Consider the following 19705-nt stretch of genomic DNA (forward strand, 5'->3'; position numbering starts at 1 on the left):
GCGCTTCCTAGGCAAGCGCTCTACCACTGAGCTAAATCCCCAACCCCTCATGCAGACTTTCTTAAACCTCAAAATATATACAGTCTGGGGCTTTGAATAAAGATGGCTATGGCATGAGATGTTAGTCTGCCTCGATTATCACCTCCATTGTCCCAGACCCCACCTCCTCTAGAGTGGTCACAGGGTTCCTGCACTGACTGCACTCCCATCCCTTCCTAGGTGTCTCTCCACCAGAGACACAACTCTAACGCCTGTTTCTTTTAAACACTGCATTGCACTCATATTTATTGCCATAATTGTGTTATGGAGTCAGAAGATCAAACTGGGTTCTGAGTCCCCTGCCCTCACCCAGTGTGCCACTGGTTATGCCTGTCCCCACCCCCTGTACACGCACACACAAAATGGACTTGTACTCCTCAGTTGTGATGCAGGCAACATATCAGGACGCCTAATATATCAAATGCTGAATGATGGGAATCAGAGGGCCAGACTATAGGGAGCTGTGGGGTGTTCAGGTGGCCACCATTGCTAAAGACCCAGGCTGGTCTCCCACTGATTCATGAGTCATGTTGATCCCCTGGTTGCTGGGGAAGGTGGTGTCTGTGGCTTCAGCTTGCCGAGTTGAAGGATGGAGACTGAACGGCTGAGCTGTGTCCTCAGCGACCCTGAGCCTGAAGCCGCTGCATCTGCAGGATCTGACTGAGAATGCACTGTACATCCTCGTCCATCTGTCCCTGGGGAGGTGAGAGACAACAGAGGCAGAGTCACACCCTGGTGCTCCTGCTGGGTGCTCTCTTGTCACTTGCAGACCTCTCTATTCACACCCAAGGGAGTCAATGCCCCTCAAGGTAGGTCAGTGCACAATGATGTCTCCAGAAGCCATGAGGCTGCCTCTGAACAGGAGAAACTGAGGCCCAGGCGATGGCAGAGGAGCAGGAGGCAGGGGACTCACCTGAATGGCGTACAGGAGATGGGTGCGGTATAAAGCCACCACAGTGCAGTGTTCCTGGGCCTCCTCCTGTGGACACACGGAAGAGGGAGGGATCAGAGCTACAAGCTCATCCTTGTCTACAATCTGAGGTCAGCCTGGGCTACCTGAGACCCTGCCTCAAAAGAAAGATGGAGAAGGAGAAAGGGAACAAGAAAGGGAGGGAAGGAGAGAAGGGGATTTGGGAAGGAAGCCCATCTACAGGGCGACGCACCCACACTCTCTGCCCCTGAGGCAAACCCCCATGTCCAGTAGCTGCTGGGGCTGACTCGGGGCAGTGTCTGAAGTCCCCTGCCCAGCCATCCCCACCTCTACCCCGACTGCTCTGTCTGTGGCCCCCATCGCCCCTGCCCCACACTACAGAGAGCCAGTACCTGTATCTGCTGTTGCAAGGCTGTCACCTGACCACGCAGGGCCTCCTCCTGCTCCTTGGAGCTGGCTGGAGTGGACTGCTGCACCTTCAGAGCCTCCTTCAGTGTAAAGACTTCCTTGGACAGATCTGTGATCTGGTAAGAACAGGGGACCCCATGAGTGGCCATGCTGAGCCAGGCAGGGACCAGGGGCCTCTGCACCTTTCCTGGGCAGCTTGGCACAGGGTCACTGATGCAAGCCAGGCACTGAGCTGACCCAGATTCTGCTCATGCTCCTGCTTGTTAGAACGCAGTCCAGGAACCCAGTCATTTAAGGAGAATTCCAAATGCTATGAAAACACTCCATAAAACTCTGTACTTATACAGCCCGGGGCTTTAAATGTTCCTCATATTTTTAAATATTTGGAGAGAAAAAAATCCAAATTAAGATCTATTTTGTGACCATTGAAGGAATTCCAAATCACATTTCACACTTATTAATAAAGTTTTATTGTTACATGGCCATATCTGCTCACAGTAAACGGGAACCAGACACTATAGAGCCTCCAGGTCAATAAATACTGTTTTTTGTTTGTCTTTGTTTTTTTGTTCTGTATTTTTGTTTTGTTTGTTTGTTTGGGTTTTTTGGGGGAGGAGGATTAGAGTCTGGGGCAGTCTGAACATACCCAGTAACCCATAAACCCAACTTGGGATTTTTATCTCATTTTATGGGATGCCCAACATTGACCTGTAACTTCCACACATGCACATGCACACAAAGGACATACACAAGAAGATACAACTGGGGGCCCATGCTCAGGGGTAAAGACTCTTGCTGCCAAGCCTGTCTCTCTACCTAAGTCTAATCCTTGGGACCCGCGTGGTTGAACAATATGGATTCAGCCAAGTTGTCCTCTGATCACAGATACATGCCCCAACCCCAACATAAATAAATAAGTACGTGTAATTTTAAACATTTTTAAATGTTCAAATCCCAGCTTATAACCCACCTTGTGGCCGTGCGACCTTGTCTGAGTGGCATCACCTCTCTGTGCCTGTTACTTCAAATGGGAATAGAGACTGCAGTAAGGACTGGATATCTGTTACCATGATTACCATGACACTTTTGAGCATCGACACCTTCTCTGGGACTCAGTTTCCCACGTGAGAAATGGGCCAAATCCCCAAGACATTGCTGGCTGGAAGGTTCTCAGTTTTGTGTAACCTCGGGTTAGTGGGCACCAACAGTGAGCAAGGAGGGAACCCACCTTCTTGTCCTTCTCCTTGACTTTGTCCAGGGCCTCCTGGGCACGGCTCTGGGCCTGGCGCGCCCTCTCGGCCTCTGTACGAAGCCCCCGGAGCTGCTGCTCAGCCGTGGCCAGCTGGGCCTCGGCTGCGTGCCTCTCGCTCTTCATAAACAATGCCTCACGCTGCACCTGTGGCCCAACCAACGTGTGACTCTCGGGACGTTTAGAGCCCAAAGAGGTTTGGACCCTTGGACTCTTCCCACCCTTCCATGCTGAGCTCACACCATACCACCTCAAGGAAGGTTCTGATTCCCACCCGGCCATGGAACTGTTTGTCCCTGGACAGGTGGTTAGGCCTCTCTGTGCCCTGGCGTCCTCATTTATGGTGCAAGCCTGTGACCAGGTACTCGGGAAGCTGAGGTAGGAGGATTAGGAGTTCCAAGGCTACACTGTGACTTCAACCCAACCCAAGAACTGAGAGAGACTGTTTCAAAAACACACACACACACACACACACACACACACACACACACACACACACACACACACACACACACACACACACACACACACGGGATGGTGAAGGGGAGGGAGAGGGAGAGAGGGAGAGGAGGGAAAGACCGACGACCAGGGCTCCGGAATGGCTCGGCGGGTAAAAGCGCTTGCAGCAGCTAAGCCTAATCGCCTTGGTTGGTGCTCAGGGCTTGGGTCCCACAAACTGCCATTTGATTTTCCCACCATGCCATGTGTGTGCACCACATAGAAAGTAATAAATTAAATCTAAATAGAAATATTACGGGCTGGAAAAAATAGCAAAGGGGTTAGAACACTGCTCTTGCAGAAAACCAGAGTTCGGTTCTCAACACCCACATGATGGCTCATGTCTCCAACATCGGTAACTCGGACGCCCTCTTCGGGCCTCAGGAGCACTGCGCACGTGCATAACCTTTCAGGTAGGCACCGAGGCCCAAGCGGAAACACTCAGAAAGGACAGCCTGGCGCAGGCGCTCACCTGGAAGACCTCTGCGCTAGTCTTCTCGTGCCTGCGCGCCAGATCGGCCAGCTGCGCCTGCAGCCGAGCCACGTGGTCGCGCAGGGCGTCCAGCGCGTGCTCGTGCTCGTCCGCAGGAACCGAGGCCCCGCGCATGCGCTCCAGCTCCTCACGAGCAGCGTCCTGGGCAGAGCTGAGTTCGGCGACCCGAGCCTCCGAGGCGGCTAGTTGTTGGCGCAACTCGGCGGCCTCTGTGCGTGCGCGCTCGCCAGTAGCCGTGGCCGTGGCCAGCAATTCCCGAAGCGCCTCTAGCTCGCGGCTCCGCCCCCGCGCCGCCTCCTCCGCCTCTGCCTCCGCTTGCGCAAAACGGCCTCGAGCAGCCTCTAGCTCGGCCGCAGCCTCCTGCTCCCTCCGACGTAGCGCCTCCTCCAGAGCACGGATCCGGCTCTCCAGTTCAGCCTGCAGCGCCGCGGCCGCTGCCCCCGGGTGCAGAATCGCAGCGCAGTGGTCCTCTGTGCCGTTGGTCTCGGCTTCCGTAGTATCTAACACAGTGGCCTGTGCTCTCGTGGGCTCCATAGCCGTGTCCTGCGCTCCAGTGCTGTCTGCCTCCGTGGCCTTCGAACAATTGGCCTGCGCCCCCGTAGCCTCCGCTTCCGTGGCCTCCGCGGTGGTGTTGTTGACTCCTATGGCTTCTGCCGCAGTGGTCTGCACTCCTGTGACCTTAACTCCTATAACCTCCGCCACTGTGGCCTGCACACCAGTGGTCTTCACTGCAGTGGCCTCTACTCCTGTGGCCTGAATTCCTGTATCCCGCACTCCGGTGGCCTCCATGTTTCTAGTCACTGTTCCTGTGAGCCCTGCTTGTAACACATCCACCCCATCAGCCTTCATTCCTGGGTTCTCTTTTCCTCCAGTATCTTCTGCAGTCACTGGTTCTCTTTCAGCATTGTCGCCTACAGATTTTACATTTAGGGCTTCAGCTATAGTGACACTAGTGTCCATTGCCTCGGCTGCCACTCCATCTTTCCCCTTGGCCTCTGAACCTACAGCCTCGGGTTCTATGAGCGCTGCTTCTGAAGCCCCTGCTTCAGTGTTCCCGACGCCCTTGGAGCCTCCTGCTTGGGGTTCCATTTCATTTGCTGTGGCTTCTGTATACGTGGTGCCATTAAGGTCTTGGACACCGAGTCCATTCTGGATAGTGATTCCCTTGTCCTTGATTTCCTGGTATGCTGTCTCTTCTCCTCCATGAGTTCCGGATGGCTCCCCCTGCTGCAGCTGCAGCATATGCATGGCCTCTGTGTGCTGCCTCTGAAGCTGTTGAAGCTCTGCCCGTAAGGATTCATACAAGACCAGGGGGACAACTTCAGGCTGACTTTCTTCCACCAACTGCGCTTCATCCTTTTCAAACTCCTCAAGGATCTGGGGGGGGGGGGGAGGGCAAGTAGGCTAAGAGGTAGGTTCACTATGTTCCCTGCCCACCCTGAGGTCTGCAGAGCTGTCCGCTGCCTCAGTTTCCCCACCTGGACCTTTTCCAGCAGCTCCTGGTTCTGCCTGGTGAGCTGAGCCACCTGCTCCTGTAGGGAAGCCACTATCTCCTCTCCTGATGGACTCGGGTTCTTTGACAGCAGTGCCTCGGCTCCTGACAGGGTTGAGAAGAGCACTGAGTCAGGCTGGGGACACGCAACACGAGGGACAGTCAGGAGCTGCTCAATGGGGAACTGCATTGCCTCAGACAGATGGGGATCACGGTGCATGTGCAGGGGCACATGACATCACACACATCCTCCATGGGAGGCTCTGGTTATGGCTCTGTATCCACGCGGCCATCCACCTCTCAGAATCCCGGGTAGGCAGCAGGGAGGGTGTGGTCGAGGGTGCAGATCTCACCTGGGAAGTCAGGCATCTCACCCTCCTCCTCATAGCTTGTGTTTCCTCTCTCACTCTAGGAGTTCAGCACAAAGTAACTGTCAGATCCTGCCCTTACTGACAAGAGACTTTAGGTCCTCTCTAACTTTAGGTCATATACCCACACACCAGGGGTGGGGGTGACTCCCAACTGACTATCTCTATTCACTGGGCACCCAAATGGCCCTTCCACCTTCTAATGCGATGCAGGTGTGGACCAGGGCCTTTGCACATGCAGGACAAGTGCTCACCACTGAGCAACATTCTGACCACATAATCAAAGCTCTGGGTTTGAATCCCAGCACATCCCCAAGCACATGTCATCTCTGTGTAGGTCTGCGTAATTATATACTTGTAAGGATATTTTATCACATTTATTTCATGTGTGTCTGCAGGGGGTGCACACATGCCACAGTACAAGGTAGCAGTCAGAAAACAACTCGAGAATTGATTCTCTCCCTCCACCATGTGGGGAGTGAACTCAGGTCAGTAGGGTTGGCAGCAACCTCTTTATTGACTGGTCTATATCCCCAACTCTAATTGCACACTTAGAGCCATATGTGGGTGTTTGAGGGGGGTGCCCTGTGTGTGACTGGTGTATATCTGGGGCATGTGTGATGTATGCGTCAGAGAGGCTGCCATCTTTGCATGTGTGTGTGTGTGTTTGCAGAAGTCTTGGTATGTGTGTGATTTTGTGGAAGTCGTGTGTGCCCTGGGCATTATGGATGCACCGTGGTACATAGGTGAAGTTCTAGCACATCAAAGTTGGCCATAGTCTACTACACTCATCACCTATGCCCTGACCCCACCCCTTGCACCTCCATACACTGGTAGGTCATACTTTGATGATTGCCCTCATTCCCCACTCACTCCTGCCTTCCCCTACACCTCTACATCCATTCCAAGCTGCAACCCACCCAGTCTCTTGCCCTGACCCTGAAGGCAACAACCTAACCACCAAACCCTTCCCACCCTCCTCCTGTGCCTCGGAACTCCCAAGCCCCGCCCACCTCCAGCAGGGACAGGCGACTCTGCAGACTCTCCACCTCCCGGCCCAGGCTCTCCTTCTCCTCCTGCTTCTCTGCCAGCATCTGTTGCAGCTCCTGCACCTGCAGAGACCGAGGTCAGCACTTGAGGACTTCGGGACACTGGACCCTCCCGAACCCTGGCTGTGCCCTCCCCACCTACCTGTCTCTCCAGGCTGTGCACTGAGCTGGCCTCTGCCTCCAGGGGCTGCAGGTAGAAGTGGTTGGGACTGGAGGGGCGTGTACCACCTAGTGTCTGATAGCCATGTCTTTTCTCCACATACAGTGAGCACCTACTGTGTGCCACTCTGACTGATCCTTCACACTGTGTCAGACCCTATTCTGTTCTTTCACTCAAGGTGCTTTGGTACAGTGCCTGCTGCATAGCAGATCCTGTTCTAGGCCATTCGTTCACTCATGCCTGCATGCATTCACCATCACACATTCCTCACCATAGGCCACTCTATGCACTCTGCGCTCAGCACTCTGACCTGAGCCCGCCCTCAGCCTGCCTTTGAGTGGTAGAGTGCTATGGTGGAAATGAAAGATGCTGAAAAGGAGGGTGCAATTTTAAATATGGTGGCAGGGGTGATGTTGGAGGAAGGGAGCCTTGGGGACGGCTGGAGGGACAGCAGTTCTGTACTGCAAACAGCATGGGCAAAGGCCCTGGGGCTGGACAGAGCCTGCACTGTTGAAAGGCCAGTGAGGGGCTGAGCGCTGGGAGCAAAGGGATGGTAGGGAAGAGCGGGAGAAGGAAGGATAGGAAGGGAGGTGGTCTGGTGTCCCGGGGAATTGCTCCCCCACACCCAGACTGCAGGGCCTGCAGCCTCCTAACCTCCCTCCTCCTCCTCTGCTCCGTGTGCTGTTCCAGGCCCCTGATCTTCTGCAGGAGCCGGCCTCGCTCCTGTCTCAGGCGCACGATCTCCTCATAAGCATCCTGATCGTCCTGTCCCCTCCCCACCAGGGGACACCACTTTAGGTAAAGTCTCTGGGGAGGCAGAACCCCACCTTGCCCCAGGCTGCCTCCAACTCTTACAGGAATTGGTGTGGTGGCTGGAGGCTGGGGTGCCTTCCTCTTCTTGTGGGCTCCTCGTTTCTCATGGCTGGACGCTGAGTTCTGGTGTGGGCAGAGGGGGAGGTAGGACATGGGTACCAGGCCAGGATCCGCACAGGGGATACAGTGTGACCATCCCCTGCTGTCAACAGCCTCAGCTGCCCTGCCTTCCTCCATACTGTGACCGACCCCATGTCTTCCCACTTACTCTAGATCATACGGTTCACTGTGTTTACTTCCCCTGGCAGGGGGCAGTGAGTGTGCCCAGGGCAGGGGACAGTGTGTGCACAGGGCAGGGGCAGTGAGTGTGTGCCCAGGGCAGGGGCAGTGAGTGTGTGCCCAGGGCAGGGGCAGTGAGTGTGTGCCCAGGGCAGGGGGCAGTGAGTGTGTGCACAGGGCAGGGGGCAGTGAGTGTGCCCAGGGCAGGGGGCAGTGAGTGTGTGCCCAGGGCAGGGGGCAGTGAGTGTGTACACAGGGCAGGGGGCAGTGAGTGTGTGCCCAGGGCAGGGGGCAGTGAGTGTGTGCACAGGGCAGGGAACAGTGAGTGTGCGCGCAGGGCAGGGGTCAGTGAGTGTGCGCACAGGGCAGGGGGCAGTGAGTGTGTGCCCAGGGCAGGGGGCAGTGAGTGTGTGCACAGGGCAGGGGGCAGTGAGTGTATGCACAGGGCAGGGGCCAGGGAGTGTGTGCACAGGGCAGGGGACAGTGAGTGTATGCACAGGGCAGGGGCCAGGGAGTGTGTGTGCAGGCAGGCGACTCTCACGCCTTCTGGATTCCTACCTGAGATGAGGCCTCTCCGGAGTCATCCTCTAGAGAGGCTGAGGAAAGAGGGAAAACAGTCAGGCACCCAGTTCTGTGTTCTCAGTTCTAGAAAGGTCACTGGGCAACATTAGTGCTTCTTTTGTTCATACCTGAGTCTCACTGTGTACCCCAGGCTAACCTCAAACCCAGATCTAACTGCTCTGGTCTCCTAGTTGGGCACCACAAAACCCAGCCTCTAGATAAGGGACAATAAGGTCCCTATGGATGGAGTCCGGGGTGGGAGAGCCTTGAGACTCAGGGCAGTGGAGCTGCCAGGTTGGGGTGGATAGGTAGGTGGCCACCTCTTAGGAAAGGCAGAGTCTCCACCTAAGTATGATCCAGGAAGTCACAGTGGACCGCCCCACCACTGGGGCTTCTTGAAACTGCCCTGAGTTAGGAAGCATGAAAATGTTCACAACTCAGCAGATTGGGGTAACTCAGAACTATCAGTAACATATAAGGGGATGGCCAGGAACCGTCTAGGAGAGCGGGGGCAGGGCTTGTATACCATTGGGAGGTGAAGGGCGCTGTGCAGACTCCTGTAGAAGCTGCAAGATGAGCTTGTCTCCGGTCAGAGCTCCATAGTGAGTGGCATCCTGACCCAGTGCATCGGTGATGCCCAGCTGGGCTCCACCCTGCAGCAGTACTTCAACGGTCTCGGGGCTGCCCCCTTCACATGCCAGCATCAATGCTGTCCTGTGAGGTAAAGGGGTTACTGAGATGGCACAGGTTTAGTCCCAACACCCTATACCCAGACCAGGAAGGAAAGTGAGGAAGAGGCACCTAGATCATCAGCTCAGAGTACAGCATATGATGGGGAGGTTGGGAGGGGGAGTGCTCACCTGCCTTGCAGGTCCTGGTCATTTGCGGCAGCCCCCTGCTGTAGGAGGAGGCGGCACAGATCTGTGTGACACATCTGAGCTGCTATGATGAGGGGCGTGGCACCTGACTGGTAGGGAGGATGAAATGGCCTGCTTTGCCGTGCTTTGCAGATGAAACCTGGGATGCTGCCCATGGGGGGCATCTACCATAAGGATAACACTGTACCGGCCACCCAATGAGATCCCAGCAGCTCACCCGATCCCGGGGCTTCATATGTGCCTTAAAGGAACAGAGCAGCTTTGAGCAGGACAAACAACCACCGGCTGCTGTTACAGACAAGAAAAATAGGAGTGGGTGTGAGAGACAGCGGCCTGCCAAGATCACTATAGTGTTTATTGCTGAGACAGCGTAGGTCTGTAGCCTAGGCTGGCCTAGAACTTACTATACAGTAGAGCAGTTAGCACTGGTCATCCAGGCAGCCAGAAGGCCCAGGCTGGAAGATGGCTCTGCATGTTAAGAGCCAGCCTGGGCTACAGATTGAGACCATACCTCAACTAAAACCTCAGAGCTGGAGCAGTGGCTGAATAGAGCACTGGCTGCTCCCACAGAGGACCCAGGTTCAATTCCCAGCACCCACGTAGCAGCTTGTGTATGTAACTTAAGTTCGAGGGATGTAACCCCCCCTCTGACAGCACCAGGCACTTACATGGGACACAGCCATGCATGCAACCAAACCACACATAAAAGAATTTTAAAATGTATTTTCACAAAAATTTAAAACCAAAAAACTTTTTTAAAAACATGGGTCAGAAAGATGGCTCAGTTGGCAAAAGTTTGCTGCCAAATGACCTGAGTTCAATGTCCAGGACCCAACTGGTGAAGAGTTCAATGTCCAGGACCCAGCTGGTGAAGAGTTCAATGTCCAGGACCCAGCTGGTGAAGAGTTCAATGTCCAGGACCCAGCTGGTGAAGAGACAACCAATTCCCAAAAGTCGCCTTCTGACTGTCACACAAGCACCATTACAAGGAGTCCCAAACCCCACAATAAATGAATAAATGCAATTTGATTTTTAAAGACATCCCCTATTGCCACCAACACCACCTAGTGGTGCCACTCTGACTGGGAAGTTAGTGGCTGACACCCCCAAAGTAAACCCAAGTGTGCCATCCCCAGGAACTGGTGGCTCTGTATCCCCTGGACCCTGTGCTCATGAGCGCCAATAAGTCCTTACTTGCTCTGAGGATGGAGTCTAGGTTTGAGGGGAGTGCTGGAGGACCTATTTGCATTCAAGGCACCCAGGAAACCAGGAAAGGAATTAGGGTTCTAGGCACCCACCCCACTTTGTACACCCTGAGACTAGGCTTTGAGGTCCAAGAAATAGGGTGCACCCACTAGTACATGTGCCTAACTTCTTTGTGCAATGGGCAAAAGGCCTGGTTCAGATGGGGACTGCATTCAGGGGTGACCCCTGAACTGCACACAGGTCAAAAAATGCTTAGCAGATGGGGATGGTGGTCCACATCGTCACACAGAAACTCAGAGGCTGAGGCAGTAGGACTCTTGACTCCAAGGTTAGCCTAGGCTACAGAGAGAGACTCTATATCATAACAAGGAGAGGGCTGGTAAGACTGAGGACCTGTGCTTTACTCCCCAAACCCACATTAGTCAGGGATGGGAGTGCATGTTTGTGACCCCAGCACCAGGGAGGCAGAGGCAAGAGGATACAAGGTTCACTGGTCTGCCAACCTGGCTTAAATTGTGAAGACCAGGTTCAGAGAGACCTGGTCTCAGAGGATGTGGAAGGTACCTGACAGTGACACCTTAACGTTGTCTTTTGACTTCCACAGGCCACACATAAGGACACATGAACACATTCTTTAAAAACTAAGAAAAGGTCTGGAGCTGCAGGTCAGAGATAGAGCCCACACCCCCACCCCCAACCCCCAGAATTCCCCCAGCAAGGGAGCCAGGGGCGTGGTCAGGGGTGGAACCCTGCCTGGAGTCCCCCAGTGAGGAACCAGGGGCGTGGTCAGGGTGGAACCCTGCCTGGAGTCCCCCAGTGAGGAGCCAGGGGCGTGGTCAGGGTGGAACCCTGCCTGGAGTCCCCCAGTGAAGAGCCAGGGGCGTGGTCAGGGGTAGAACCCTGCCTGGAGTCCCCCAGTGAGGAGCCAGGGGCGTGGTCAGGGTGGAACCCTGCCTGGAGTCCCCCAGTGAGGAGCCAGGGGCGTGGTCAGGGGTGGAACCCTGCCTAGAATCCCCCAGTGAGGAGCCAGGGGCGTGGTTAGGGTGGAGCCCCACCTAGAATCCCCCAGTGAGGGTTGTGGACATGGCTCACTGGCAGAGGGCCTTCCTTGAATTTGGGAGAACATGACTGCACCTACCTGCATGGTGAAGGGCTGTCCACCCACTGCTGTCCTCAACGTCTACCATGCAGGAAGCCTGGGAAGGAGTGACAGGTGATGTCATCTCTGTTTCCTGAATGACTGATTTTTCCCGTCCTCCCCTGCTCCCTTGGGCCCTGCTTTATCTCAGGCTCCTTCGTGTGACTCTCTATTGCCTTGGTTTCTGTGCATGTGCATGCTCACATGTGGCACAGCGCACTGCCGAGAGTGGAAGATAACCTGTGGGAGTCTCTTCTTTCCTTCCATGTGCTTCCCAGGGAACAAAATCAGATCAGGCTTGAGGCAAATGTTTCTACCTGCTGAGACATCTCTCACTGACCCAGATTCATTGTTTTAGAACTTCTACTTTAAATTGTATGTGTGCGAAGTGTATGTGAGTGTAATATCTGAGAAAACCAAAAGGGAGCATCAGATCTCCTGGAACTGGAGTTATAGATGGTTATGATTCTCCATGGGAGTGCTAGGAATTGAATCGCAGTCCTCTGCGGGAACAGCCAGTGCTGCATCACTGTCCCATCTCTCCAGCTTCTCAGGCTCTTTTTCTCCCGTTCCCATCTTCCTTCCCTGAAAACCCATGTTCCAGCCCTCCCGATAACCCTATTTTGATGACTGAAACAAAGGGGCAAGGAAGGGCTGGGGACCAAGAGCAGCTAGGATTTGGAGAAGTAGCTGGAGTTCAGTGTGGGCAGGGAATGGACATCAGGACCTCCAAGAGCTGCTTCAGACACTCTGGGTGCCCGTATTTGGCTGCCAGGTGAAGGGCATTGTAACCTGAGGGGAGAAGAGACAGGAGTGTCCTCCAGGTATTCTCAGCTGCCTCCCAAGCCTGACCATCCAAACTCAGCTATTCTTTTTTTTTTTTTTTTTCTGGAGCTGGGGACCAAACCCAGGGCCTTGCACTTCCTAGGCTAGGCAAGCGCTCTACCACTGAGCTAAATCCCCAACCCCTCAAACTCAGCTATTCTTAAAACTCTGCTGTTCCCAGAGGCCTTTTCATTGCTATATTCGTTTGCTATCTTTGTTTTTGAAACAATGTCCCAAGTAGCCCAGACTGGCCTAGAACGCACAGGGGTCATCCTGCCTCTGCCATCTGGTGCTGTGATCAAGGGGGCCTTTTACTTTTACTGTTAACAAGGTCTCATGTAGCCCAGGCTGGCCTCCAGTTCATAAGTATCTGAGGATCACCTTGAACTCTGATCCTCGTTCCTCCACACAAGTGCTTGGATGACAGATGTGCACGAGCAATTCAGAGGACAGACCTTAGGACTTCCCTCGTGTTTGGCGAAATGTCCTATGAACTTAGCTACAGCTCCAGTGTGGACAGTGAGATCCCACAACTGGACCTGTGGTCTCTGCTCTGGGCAGCTGATATAGCCCTGCCATCCACCCAGGGGCACGTCTGGATGTACCTGCTCCATCCGTGCTCATGACATCGGCACCTTGAGCCAGCATCACTTCCAGACAGCCTGCCGAACCTCTCATGGCAGCTAAGTGGAACCTAGAGGCATGAGTCAGGTGTTAACCCCAGAAGAATGTCCAAAGCCACCCCAGCCCCAGGGCTTGGACACTCACGCAGACTTGCCCTCGGGGTCCAGTTTTGTAGGCACCAGCCCCTTGTGGGCGATCAACGAGGCCACTCTGGCCACATCGTTGTTCTCCACAGCCTGGAGCAGTCGCTGGTCACTTTTGCCCCAGTCTTGGCCCTGCAGTGGCACACCCAGAGGTTCGAGGGACTGAGTGGGTCGATCTCCCCTCCCCACCAAGGAACAGAGGCACTTGTTCCGGGCTCTCCCCAACCCACCCCTGAGCACTTGCCTGGCGCCTGCCTCTGGCTGCAGGTTTCGGGATAGGGCACCGGCCACAGGGTGGGCAGGAGCTGAGGTCGGTGGGGCTGAGCCGGAGCTGTGGGATAGGCAGTCCTGGGCTGGGGGGCCTCGAGACGGTGTCTCTGAAACCTGCATCCCCCAGCACGTGTCTCCAGGCCCACCACTAGGGCAGCTTCCAGATACCAATCTTCCTCGAACTACCTCTGTGTGCCTTAATCCAAAGCCAGTTTTGAAAGACGAGGTATCACCCTTCCCCCCACCCCCCACTCCCCGAGCTGAGAACCCAGGGCCTTACGCTTGCTAGGCAAGCGCTCTACCACTGAGCTAAATCCCCAACCCCCCAACTCTTTTTTTTAATAGCATCTCTGTTATGTAGACAGACCAAGCTAGCCTGAAAGCCACAGAAATAGGCCTGCCTCTGCCCCCAAAGTGCTGGGATTAAAGGCAAGGATCTCAATGCCCCAGATTGGTTTTTTGTTTTTTGAGTCAGGGTCTCATGTAGCCCATGCTGGCTTCAAACTCTGAGTCAAGGGTGACCTTGAATTCCTTAGCTTCCTGCCTCCCAGTTCTCACCTGAGATGACAGGTGTGGAACATCACCCCTGGTTTCTGTAGTGCTGGGGACCGAAGCCAGGGCTTGCTGGGTGCCAAGTTTCTCCTTCACAATTATTTTTCTGTCTTAGTTTTTTGAGACAGAATGTAACTAAAATTAAAGATCCCCTGCCTTTGCCTCCGAACGCTGCGATGACTGGCCTTTTCCAAACTAACCTCCAGCGCCCACGACCTCGCCCCCCGTCTTTCACAACTGTTCAGCCAAAGCCCCATCGCCCCCAAGCAGTATCAAGGCCTGGCCAGTAGAACTGCAGTCGCGAATGTTTTTATTCATTTTTTTTTTTTTTTGGTTCTTTTTTTTGGAGCTGGGGACCGAACCCAGGGCCTTGCGCTTCCTAGGTAAGCGCTCTACCACTGAGCTAAATCCCCAGCCGCGAATGTTTTTAAACTCATTGCCCAGGAACATGGACTGTTCCCAAGTCACTGTCCACAATGTCCTCCAAGACCTGCATCCTGCAACGGCCTGCTGACCCTGCGCCAGCACAGACGCTCTCGGTGCCGCCCTCCACTTCCCACCCGGGCTCCACTCCACAGGCGCTCCGTCAGCTGCAGAGCTTCTTTCTAGGAAGGAGGGGACGGCTCAGAGCGACCCAAACGCCTAGGAGGCAGTAGCGCACAAGCAGAGCTGCTTCTTTGAGAATGGGAAAGGGGCGGAGCCAGATCAGACCACGCCTACCCTCTCAAACTTGGGGCTCTGCCCTCCTCCTAAGGCACAGTCTCTTCACACCCCTTCCCCAGGCTCAGCACCCGCCTTCACCCGGCTCAAGCCTGGTTCACATCCTCCTCAGACACAGAACCCACCCAACTTCTCCCCATATTCCAGGTCCCTCCCACCTCCTCAACCAAAGCTCAGGCCCGGGCTCACAGCCTTTCTACCTTCCGTGTTGCTCCTATTTTCCCTGCTCCGCTCGCCCGCTTTACAGCGCGCTCTTCCCACCCCGCCCTTCTCCATCCCACTTTCATGCTCCGCCCTGTACCTCCCGGATGGTTCCTATCGGGTGTCAGCCCGCTAACTCCAGCTCATCTTACTTAGAATAATGGGCAGGTGGCCCATCATTCATTCATCCATCACCTTCCAGTCGTTCGTTCGTTCATTCATTCATTCATTCATACATTCATGCCTATCTTTTCATTCATTCGTTCATCCGTCGTTTCACACATTCATTCTCTCCAACACTCATTCACACATTTGCTAATGTTTTCATTACCCATTCGCTCGGTAATTTCCTCACCACCCATTCATTCGCTAACACATCTTTTCATGGGCAAATGCATTGGCTCACTCATTCCTTCATCCTCGCACACATCCTCTCACCCATTCACTCTTCCAGCCTACCTGTCCATCCTTCTACTCTTTAATCCTTTGCGTCCCTCCAGTGGCGCTCAAGTCTCACTCTGAACTTGAAGCGCAGGCCTGCCTTGCCACTCTCACCTATGGGACTGACCTAGACTCCACCCTCCTCATATGCACAATGGGTTTCATACAGACTTTCCAGGCACAGCTCCGGATGGCTGTGCTGAGAGACTAAGCAGAACGCACTGCCCTGTATAGGCCTGATACGCCAGGAGTACACAATAAAAGCTATAGTTCGTTCATCAGGCACGTGATCTGGGCCCGTGCACAGCCCAGGCCGGATCATACGAATCACTGCGTCTTTAGATCAACTGAAAGAGCCGGTTGCAACCCCCGTTCCGTCTCCAAGGTGTTTGGGCACTTGTCTGCCTTGCCTAAAATTAGAGCCCTCCACCACAGCCTGAGACTCTTCTACATTTATTGAGTGACTGCTGGATGCCTTTCTAGCTCTGTGGCTTCTGTGCACTGTGGGATGAGCGTTCCCAGAGAGGCAGAATTTGGGGAGAAGTGAGTAGTTCACAAAATTGCCTTGCACACGTGGAAATATGGCTTCCCTAATAAGCAACTCCTGCCTCTGTGTCCCACAACACTCGAGACACTGGTGTGTCCCTCTCTGCAAGAAGTCGAGGAGTATGTGTGCATGTGTGTGTATCCATGTATACATATATGTATACATAAGTATGCACACACATATATACACATATGGATATATACACATGCAGATATACACATGTATACATACATACATACATACATACATGTATACACACACATGCCAACTTAAAAAAAAAAAACAGAGAAAATACTGAGCCAGTGCAGTGGCTCACACTTTAATCCAGCATTTGAGAGGCAGAGGCAGATGGCTCTCTGGACGTTCAAGGGCAGCCTGGTCTACAGAGCAAGCTGTAGGAAAGCCAGAGCTACACAGAAAAAAAAATAAACAAAATAAACAAACAAACGAAAGAGAAGGTGCATACATTGATCCTGGTGCAGCTCCAATGCCTGATCCCAACACCCAGAAACTGAAGGGGAAAGACTGGAATCCAAGGCCAGTCAGGGCTACCACTTCCAAAACATTACAAGCCTTCATCATTCCCTGAAGGGGTTTTCCTCAAATAAACTCAAAAGGTCAGCAGGCAGCCCAAGACAAAGTAATTCCCATTCTGTGCAAGAGAGATTTGGGGCCCAGAGTCCACTGAGCCCCTGCTGGGACCTTGAAGGACACCCCAGGAACTAGAACTCAGCCGAGCTGACATCTGCAAGGCTGCAGCCTGGCACTTGGCCACAGCAGGAGAGACCCAGGGGCCCTCCAGGCAACCATGAGACTTCGCTTTCTTCCCTAGGGGCTGCAGAGCCAAAAGCCAAGCTTCTCCCTGGCTGCCGTGGGGAAACCAGAGAAGGGTGGGGGTGGCAGACCAGTTCCTGGCAGGAAGGGGCTGACCAGGCCTCCCATCTGCTGCCCAGTCTGGTCCAGTGCCAGGGCCCTGCCCCTCCCTACCCTGTTGCTGCCCCTTCACCAAAGCCCCACAAAAACACAACCATTCCAAGCTAAGTGTCTCTTGCCAGGGGTGGGCTGCAAGATTCTGAAATAATTCAGCTTTTTAAATGAGTGGGTCTTTTTTTTCACGGAGGATGTCCCCGTGTAATAGCTCTGGCTGTCCCAAGTGCTGGGATTAAAGGCTTTAGCCATCATTAAACTTCTCAAAACTTATTTTTCCTTAACTTAAAAATTGCTTTTATAAGGGCTGGAGAGATCGCTCAGCAGGAAGAGCACTGACTGCTCTTCCAGAGGTCCTGAGTTCAATTCCCAGCAACCACATGGTGACTCACAACCATCTGTAATGGGATCCGATGCCCTCTTCTGGTGCATCTGAAGAGAGGGACAGTGTAAATAAATCTTTTTAAAAGAGTTTTTTTTAAGTTGCATTTGTGTGTATGCGTGCACACATTCACGGAGGCAGGGGTCAGAGGATAACTTTGTGGAGTCATTCTTCCTTCTACCATGTGGATTCTGGGAATCAAACTCAGGAGAGATGGCTTAGCAGTTAGATCAATGGCTGCTATCTCAAAGGAACACAGTTTAGTTCCCAGCACAGACAGACAGACAGACAGCACTCTCACACACATAAAATAATAAAATATACTTTAATAACCCTTGGGTATGCATCCTTGGCTGCAAGTACCCTTCCCCACTGAGCCATCTTGCCAGCCCATTATTCAGCATTTGCAATGACTTGGTTTCCAACTGACTGAGATACTCAGGGATTCTGTCAAAAATTTATCTGGGAAATAATGGACCAGGTGGAAAATAATAAGGGACCAGTCCAGCCTTACTGTGTAGGAAAGCAACAGTCCTCCTCTCTCTTCTCTTCCCACCCCACCCCCAGCCTTCCGCCCCCCCTCGCGCGCTCTCTCGCCCCCCCCCCACTCTTGCTCTCTGGCTCTCACTAGCTCCTTCTCTCCCGCTCTCGCCCGCACCAACACCCTCCCCTCCCCATTCCCGTGCAGGTCACACCTACTGATACCTATCTCCAACTTCTACCCAAGACAGGCAAATCAATTCCGAGCTGTGTGACTTTGAGGAGCTTCCACGGCTCCTTGAGCCACCCTTCCCCTCTCAAAGGCACATGATATAAGTTCATTCCTGGAAGAATCAGAGTGAGCGAGAGACCAGGGCTCACAGCGCAGAGCACTCCCAAGTGAATTCTTCCCTCAGGAATCACTAAATTCAGACATGAAAATGAAAACAGGGGCAGGGAGAGTTTGCGGGTATCTCAGAGACTCCTTGCCAGCATGTGCAACGGAGCAAGGGATGCCACGGCGACCACCATGACCCTGAGTGGGCGTTGGGGGAGGGGAACTGAGCCACGAGTGGGACTCGGTGAACCCACATGGGCTTAGCATCACCACAGAGCAGCCAGGGGAACCGGGTAGGGGACAAAAGGCGGAGCCTGAAAGAGAAGCAGTGGACTGATGGGTGCTAAGCCACAGGGGGTGGGGGGTTTGAGCAGAAGGAGGGAGTGGTGGGTTCATCCCCTCCCCCAAACCTGCAGGTTCACCTCTGTCTTCTTGAACCGTGCCCGGAGGGTCTTCATCACGCCTGCTAGGGGCTCTCGTCCTGTTTCTGGGCAAGGCGTGGGTGGGGTGAGAGACAGGATGCTGGGTGGTCAGCCACACTGTCCTGCACAACACAGCCTGGGCAGATCCGCTTTGTCTCCTGGTGCAGGTTACTTGTGTTCTCTGAGGGAACTGTCCTCAACTGTAAACAGAGATAATTCCTCCATATCTGGGCAGCTCGGTGCAGCTCCCTGAAGCCGGGGCTGAGAGTGTCTCACAACCACCAGCATTAGCTCAGCAGTTCACAAGGCTCTGCGACCTGGAGTTTGTGCGGTCATTGATGACATGAACTCCCACCACCCAGACACACTTCTCCGTGAAATGTCTATTCATAAAATCGCCTCTCCCAGACAGGACTAACTCCCTCCACAAATGGAGTTTCCTGAGGTCTCCGGACCTGGGTCTCCTCCTATACCTCTAACCTGGGTTTGTATGTAATGGAGCTAGAGGGGAAGACACACTGGACAGTCAGTCCTTTGCAAGAAAGTCAGGTCAAAACTGTCACTACTCTTGGTAAGCAAGAGCAATTATTCAGGGCAGATCCACCCACCATCCATCCAACCACCCACCCACCCATTCATCCACTCATCCACCCACTCATCCATCCACCCACCCACCCATCCATACATCCACCCACACATCCACCCACCCATCCACTGACCCCACCTCCTCTACTAATCAGTCTGACGATTCAGGTTCACTTTCACCCCACACCCACCATCAAGGGTGGGTGACAAAACACCCAATAGTTGTCCACATGCTACCAGTGGGAAGGAAATCGCGGCAAGGCAGCAAGGAAGGCCTGTGGATTTAAGGGTTTGCCTCCTGGAAGAGGTGACACAGCACAGGTAACGCTGCGCACTGTGCCTAGGCCACGGCTCCCGCGTGGGATGTGTGTGCCTGTCACAGGTGTGCCGATGCATGTGTTCAGACTGTTGCAGGCAACACCCATGGGGCAGCACCAGCACCCAGACTTCCCTGGGCCTTCCTCACCCGCATCCCCCTACCTCAGGCGACTCCAAGCCGGAGCCCAGCCTCCAAGCAGCCTCTCTGGTTACCCGCTCCAGCTGTGAGCTGCCAGCAGCAGAGTCTAGGTGACACCCGATCAGGTTGGGGGGCGGGGGGAGTATGCGCCTGCCCCAAGGGGACGGGATGAGCCAAGGGAGGAGACAATCTGCTGTTGGTCAGCTTGCTCAGAAGGGCAGCCCAAGGAC

General features: G+C 54.0%; 1 protein-coding gene across 4 annotated transcripts; it reads right to left on the reverse strand.

Moving 5' to 3' along the window:
• Positions 1-254: 254 nt before the first annotated feature.
• On the reverse strand, positions 255-19562 carry Ankrd24 (ankyrin repeat domain 24). Of its 4 annotated transcripts, XM_087556282.1 has the most exons (22): positions 19210-19405; positions 18434-18633; positions 13399-13485; positions 13156-13286; positions 12993-13081; positions 12290-12354; positions 11563-11620; positions 9436-9506; positions 9201-9307; positions 8867-9054; positions 8338-8375; positions 7543-7623; positions 7342-7452; positions 6670-6714; positions 6492-6590; positions 5464-5518; positions 5097-5215; positions 3598-4995; positions 2607-2774; positions 1363-1494; positions 953-1018; positions 255-734 (listed from the first exon to the last, which is right to left on the reverse strand). In XM_087556282.1, exons 2-22 carry the CDS (start codon positions 18467-18469, stop codon positions 657-659), a joined length of 3222 nt encoding a protein of 1073 aa, XP_087412408.1. In that variant the 5' UTR covers positions 18470-18633; positions 19210-19405; the 3' UTR covers positions 255-656.
• Positions 19563-19705: the final 143 nt, after the last annotated feature.

The sequence above is a fragment of the Rattus norvegicus genome, chromosome 7, assembly GCF_021556685.1.
Source record: "Rattus norvegicus strain SHRSP/BbbUtx chromosome 7, alternate assembly SHRSP_T2T, whole genome shotgun sequence".
Taxonomy (NCBI): domain Eukaryota; kingdom Metazoa; phylum Chordata; class Mammalia; order Rodentia; family Muridae; genus Rattus; species Rattus norvegicus.

What these genes read in the sequence shown, in the direction of transcription:
- Ankrd24 (XM_087556282.1), bottom strand. Translation starts at nt 18,469, where the DNA reads ATGAAGACCCTCCGGGCACGGTTCAAGAAGACAGAG. An exon ending in CACGGTTCAAGAAGACAGAG is followed by an intron (nt 13,486 to 18,433) that starts GTGAACCTGCAG and finishes CCTATCCCACAG; the next exon opens with CTCCGGCTCAGCCCCACCGA. An exon ending in GACCCCGAGGGCAAGTCTGC is followed by an intron (nt 13,082 to 13,155) that starts GTGAGTGTCCAA and finishes TCATGCCTCTAG; the next exon opens with GTTCCACTTAGCTGCCATGA.